Raw genomic sequence first — 1,280 nt, 5'->3', positions numbered from 1 at the left:
ACAATACTTTGAGGGGGAGATGATCATTTTGTCCATTTCTTTACTACTCATTTTTACTGAGACATTTAAGGTGGATCCTTTGTTGATGCCAAACTTTTCAGAAACAAGATCTAATGCTTGAGTGATTTCTTGTCTACCCCTTGTAGTAGCTTCTTAACCCCTGTAGATACACTGTGTTTTTCATGATGCCTTGTTGTTATTGATGTTTTTGTTATCATTTTACATTTTATATTGTTCCTTGCGTGCTGATTGCTTTCTTTTAGGGCAAGTGCAATTGTTAAATTATGAATAGTGGTTTTTTTTTCTTCTTGTTTGGAAACTTGATTAAATTCTGACTGAATGCCACAGGCAAGCTGAACTTTTGGAAAGAAAAAGGTTGAAAAAGTTGAGGCAGAAAGGACAAAAAGCAAAGGAGCTGTCAAATGGTGAGAAGGTTGATTCTGAAAATGGTATTCTAGATACTGCTGAAGGGTCTTCTGGTTCCCCAAGCACGCCAAGTCCGAGGGTTCAATCTGAATCCGAGTTGAGCACTTCAGAGGCATCACTCAATCAAGATCCACTGTCTTTGGAGCAGATCGGATCAGTGGATACTGGTTCTAATGCAGACTTGAGACAACCTTTGCATGCTGAGGTTGCTGATCAAAGTTCAGCACATCAGTTGCAAACAATCAGTGAACATCGGACGCCTACTGCTTCACACCATCCCCATCCAAAACAGAATAAAAAATCTCTAAATGGCTTCCATAATGGTCAGGTTCAAGCAACTAAGTCTTCTGGCTTTATGAGGCATGGTAACTACAGGGATTTAAAGTCTGCTAATGGCTACAAAATTTGGACACCAAAATGCAAGCCGGAGGCCGAGGGCGCAAATGAAAGAGAAACAGTTGTTAGAGAACAATCTGAGGAGGTGGTTCTATGTGATAAAGAAAAGGTTATGGTAGGTTCAATCAGCATTGCACTTGATGGTGACAATAATCCCCAGCATGCGACTTTGAGATTGGATAGTTTTGAAGAGAAGTTGGTTAAACCAGATTCTAGTCGAACAATAGTAAAACTCTGGAGGCCTGTGAGTTGCCATGGAAGTGGAAATACTGCAACAGCTGAAAGCAAAGAGGAAGATACTAAAATGGATTGTGACCCTGCTGTTGATCAGACTTCATCTATGGCTTCTGCTGAAATGGGAGATGGAGCTGCAGACAGTTGCAAGGATTCCAATGCAGTCAACACCAGTAGATATTTCTCAGAGCCCATGTTGTTCTCAAGAGAAGTTGCAGAGGCTT

The 1,280-nt window shown here is 40.9% G+C and overlaps 1 protein-coding gene across 1 annotated transcript in view; it reads left to right on the top strand.

The window, feature by feature from the left end:
- LOC109847343 overlaps positions 1–1,280 on the top strand; it is a 10,829-nt gene that overhangs the window by 8,446 nt on the left and 1,103 nt on the right. Inside the window, exon 9 of the mRNA XM_020416576.1 lies at positions 349–1,276. Within this exon, the coding sequence (XP_020272165.1) occupies positions 349–1,276 (928 nt within the window). The remainder of the gene's footprint in view (positions 1–348; positions 1,277–1,280) is intronic.

This window comes from Asparagus officinalis, chromosome 7 (assembly GCF_001876935.1).
Source record: "Asparagus officinalis chromosome 7, Aspof.V1, whole genome shotgun sequence".
NCBI lineage: Eukaryota > Viridiplantae > Streptophyta > Magnoliopsida > Asparagales > Asparagaceae > Asparagus > Asparagus officinalis.
Note: the sequence above shows the minus strand (reverse complement) of the source record. Positions and strands in the feature narration are given on the sequence as shown.